General features: G+C 35.4%; 1 protein-coding gene across 4 annotated transcripts in view; it reads left to right on the top strand.

The window, feature by feature from the left end:
* Nucleotides 1-4,223, top strand: part of LOC107659923 (clathrin heavy chain 1) — a 30,228-nt gene that overhangs the window by 3,054 nt on the left and 22,951 nt on the right. For 2 of the 4 annotated variants that reach the window (XM_016449032.1, XM_016449030.1), the window contains exons 2-6: nt 480-687; nt 1,152-1,154; nt 3,339-3,607; nt 3,735-3,896; nt 4,006-4,119. In XM_016449032.1, coding sequence (XP_016304518.1) covers nt 480-687; nt 1,152-1,154; nt 3,339-3,607; nt 3,735-3,896; nt 4,006-4,119 — 756 coding nt within the window. The remainder of the gene's footprint in view (nt 1-479; nt 688-1,151; nt 1,155-3,338; nt 3,608-3,734; nt 3,897-4,005; nt 4,120-4,223) is intronic. The other 2 variants (XM_016449031.1, XM_016449033.1) reach the window with 1 other exon arrangement.

Below are 4,223 nucleotides of genomic sequence, written 5' to 3'. Positions count from 1 at the left end.
GGACTGTTCAACTGCAACACCCGCTGACTGCAATGATAGAGCTCGGAATAGCCAGGACAATTTTTAATATAACTCCGACTGGATTCGTCTGAAAGAAGAAAATCATATACACCTAGGATGCCTCGGGGGTTAGTAAAACACAAGCTAATTTTCATTTTTGGGTGAACTAACCCTTTAATGTAATGAACTGGCCTGACTTGAGTCATTACAGTGTATTGTCATTGCGCAGGTGCATCACAGTGGGGGAGGATGATGGGGCTTGTGAGATTGTGCCCATAGATCCCTATTTTTTATCTCAAAACGTCCCATGATCATTGAAATAGACTCGCAGCAGACACATTTATGACCTCTAGGCAGTGTATTAAAAAAATAAAGTCTAGCTAGACAGCATTTTGATGCCAAAAATAAATCACGTGAATACTAAAAAATACTAGTACTGTATCTAACAATGGTAAATAATGCCTATCCACCTCTTACAGCTCCAAAACCTGGGCATAAACCCAGCAAACATTGGGTTTAGCACCCTCACGATGGAGTCGGATAAGTTCATCTGCATCCGGGAGAAGGTGGGCGAACAGGCCCAGGTGGTGATCATCGACATGAGCGATCCAAATACACCCATCCGCAGGCCCATCTCTGCAGACAGTGCCATCATGAACCCAGCCAGCAAAGTCATTGCTCTTAAAGGTAAGACACGGGCACTGAAGCCATTTGAAAAGTGTGGGGGGGGACACATTAAGGCATGGATTTTTAAAATGTAATGATAATTTTGGCATGAATATAGAAATTTCCATGAGGTTGTGTGTTCCTGCAACCCCCTCCCACCCCCTCAATGTATAACATGACTACAGTATCTTTGGCTGACTATATTTCTCATCGAGACAGTTTACTGTAACATAGTGTATGACTTTTGTAATGTCAAATGACAATTATTTTAAAATAACCTCCATAATTCCAACAAGTTTATGTTCATATTCTCAGCCATCTCTGTCTCGTTACGTATTAAAGCTTTTTGCTGTAACATTTTGGTTAAGAATAGCTTTTAAAATGCTCATTGGAAATGTCTTGCCGTCATAAATGCTTTGTCTGTTCTTGCTTGTTTTTGTTCTTTTTTTATTTTTTTGTTTCTTACTGCTTTCTTATGTTTGCAGACGGTGAGTTGAATTTCATCTATCCTGAGTTGTGGGATTTTGAATTGTGAAATGTGGGGTCAATCTGAATGCCTTTGTTGAATGATAGGTTAGCCATGTAAGGAGGGGGTTGGGATTGTGTAACATGCATGTAACATGGCAACAGCCTGTTTTTCCTTGTTTAGTGTAAAATTAAATACATTTTGTTGTTGTTTGTTGAAGCAATATTCAGCGCTTTATGTATTTATTTTTGTTTTGGCACTTGGCAGATTACTGTTAATGCAATGCAAAGGATGAATATGTCTGTAAACTGATAGATTTGCAAGGCAACTTTCTAGATATACTTCACTCCGCGAGTCAGCTGTAAGAGTGAAGAGTGGATTATGACCTTGAAAATACTGAGATAAATACTGAATGTTGTAAGATTGTCTTATAGTTGCAGTTCTGTTTTGTATATGATTATAATGATTTTTAAAATCTTGAGTATTCAGAAGTTTGGGGTTAGTAAGATTTTTTAAAGAAAGACATCAATACTTTAATTTAGCAAGGATACATTAAATTGAGCAAAAAATGACAGTAGAAACGTTTACAGTTTTACAAAAGTTTTCTATTTTAAATAAATGCTCTTCCTTTGAACTTTTTTAAACAATTGAAAAAAAAAACAATTTGAACAATTTTTAACATTGATAATAAGAAATGTTTCTTGAGCAGCAAATCAGCTGATTAGAATGATTTCTGAAGATCATGTGACACTGAAGACTGGAGTAATGATGCTGAAAATTCAGCTTCGCATCGCAGGACTAAATTACATTTTAAAATAGATTTACTTACATTATTTGTTTTATTCCTACTGCAATTTCTATTTTAAATAAGGCTCAATAGTTGTATTAGTAAATTGTATTTTAGTCTCTGTTTATTTATTTATTTATTCTCAATGGTGTCTTCTTTAGACCAATTGTGTTTTGTTTGTTGTGTGTGATTTTGTATTGTGTATATGTGAGCCTTTTACCTAAGACAAATTTCTATCACTGTTTGATGGACAATAAAGTTTTTGATTCTTGAATCTTGAATCTTCAAATAGAAAACAGCTCTTTTAAATTGTGGCAATATTTCAGTTTTACTGTTTTTACTTTTTTATTTTTTTTGACCAATTAAACCCCAAACTTTTGAATGATCGTGTATTCATACTGAAACTTAAGAAATTTAAGCCTTGAGTGTTTATATAATAAATGCATTTCTTAGTAATATTCAGAATTTATGGTGTTTTCCCCCTCATGACATTGTAATGTACAAGGCCAGATGCTTTTGTTTTTTTATGTTAAATAAATTACAAATAGTGGTTCACAGAAATTAAATAAAATATACAGTGACCCCTAAAATATTTGGACACTTTAAAGGTCTAACTGCCATTGCAAAATATCAAATCAAGTGCAAACAAAAGCATCTGCAAACAAATCATACTTCAACCTTTCTCAGAATTAATTAGATTTTTATTGGCTGTTTGAAGTCTACTCTCCACAATTTCTACAGACAACTGACCACCAGAAAGTGTCCAAATACTTTGTCTTCATTTTATTTAAATGATTTGCTTTGATTAAAAAGTGTGCTTCTGCTAACTTCCTTTAAAATAAATGCTGTTATTTTATTTTTATTGCAGTGACATTCATGCTTTAAGTGTCCTAATGCATTTTGGGGACACTATTTTGATAAAAAGTACAATACATATTTGCAGATTTAGCCAATTGCAGTCCACATTTTAGGCGAGAAAAATTGTATTCTCGCATACCTGAGGTAAGGTGGTTCATGTGATTGCAGACAAGAATAACATGGCTTTGACATTTTTTTTTTTTACATGAAACAATCTGCAGAGTATAGACACATGAGTTCTTTACTAATTAATAATTGATAAGCTTACTAGATTTAGAACTAAAAATCACTAAAAATTGTCCTTCTAATTGCAGATCAAAACTCAGCTTGATGTTTGTAAATGTTTGCAGTGTTTGTCCTGTAGCTGTTCCTTTTGCATTGTAACTGCTTTGTCATGTTGTCCATATCTTTGTTACTTTACACTTACGATTTAACATACACATGTTGTTAGCATTACGCTTAATGTCTGTATGTTAACTAATTTAAATAACACCATTCATGAACTAGCCAAAAAAAATTGTCGCAGTCTTTTTTCAAATGACCCCTGTTCCTGAATTTCAGCGGCAAAAACCCTTCAGATTTTCAACATTGAAATGAAGAGCAAGATGAAGGCCCACACCATGACCGAGGACGTTACATTTTGGAAGTGGATCTCTCTCAATACCGTAGCACTTGTGACAGACAATGCGGTCTATCACTGGAGTATGGAAGGAGACTCACAGCCCATCAAAGTCTTTGACCGACATTCTAGTTTAGCAGGCTGTCAAATTATTAATTACCGCACTGACGCCAAACAGAAATGGCTGCTTCTGATTGGAATTTCTGCACAGGTACAAATAACAATTTGATTTTGTATAATTGTGGATTTAACTTGCCTTAACCATTCTCATTAACCTGCATGTCACAGTGATTGTCGTTTTCCTGCTGAAATGCCATTTTTAAACCTTTTCCTGTAAGCAAAACCGTGTTGTGGGCGCAATGCAACTTTACTCGGTGGACAGAAAGGTGTCGCAGCCGATCGAAGGCCATGCTGCTGGATTTGCTCAGTTTAAAATGGAGGGAAATGCTGAGGAATCCACACTTTTCTGCTTTGCTGTTCGAGGACAAGCTGGAGGAAAGGTCCTTTATTCTTTATTCCTTATTCTTTTGAAACGAACGTCCGTAATTATGCCTTTGCATCTAAACAAGTGTAAATTTAATGTCGCTCATGTATTTTTTTCCACACTAGTTGCACATTATTGAGGTTGGAACACCTCCGTCAGGTAATCAACCATTTCCAAAGAAAGCAGTCGATGTGTTTTTCCCTCCAGAGGCCCAGAACGATTTTCCGGTTGCCATGCAGGTATTCATAGTTTGAATATTTAATGAATATTATTAAAATTTGTCTGTTTTCTGTTGGGGCGTTAGGTTTAACCACAACATTTCCATGGCCATCAGAACAGAACA

Source organism: Sinocyclocheilus anshuiensis, unplaced genomic scaffold (assembly GCF_001515605.1).
Source record: "Sinocyclocheilus anshuiensis isolate Anshui unplaced genomic scaffold, SAMN03320099.WGS_v1.1 scaffold1241, whole genome shotgun sequence".
Taxonomy (NCBI): Eukaryota; Metazoa; Chordata; class Actinopteri; order Cypriniformes; family Cyprinidae; genus Sinocyclocheilus; species Sinocyclocheilus anshuiensis.
This window is presented reverse-complemented; position numbering and strand designations above follow the sequence as displayed.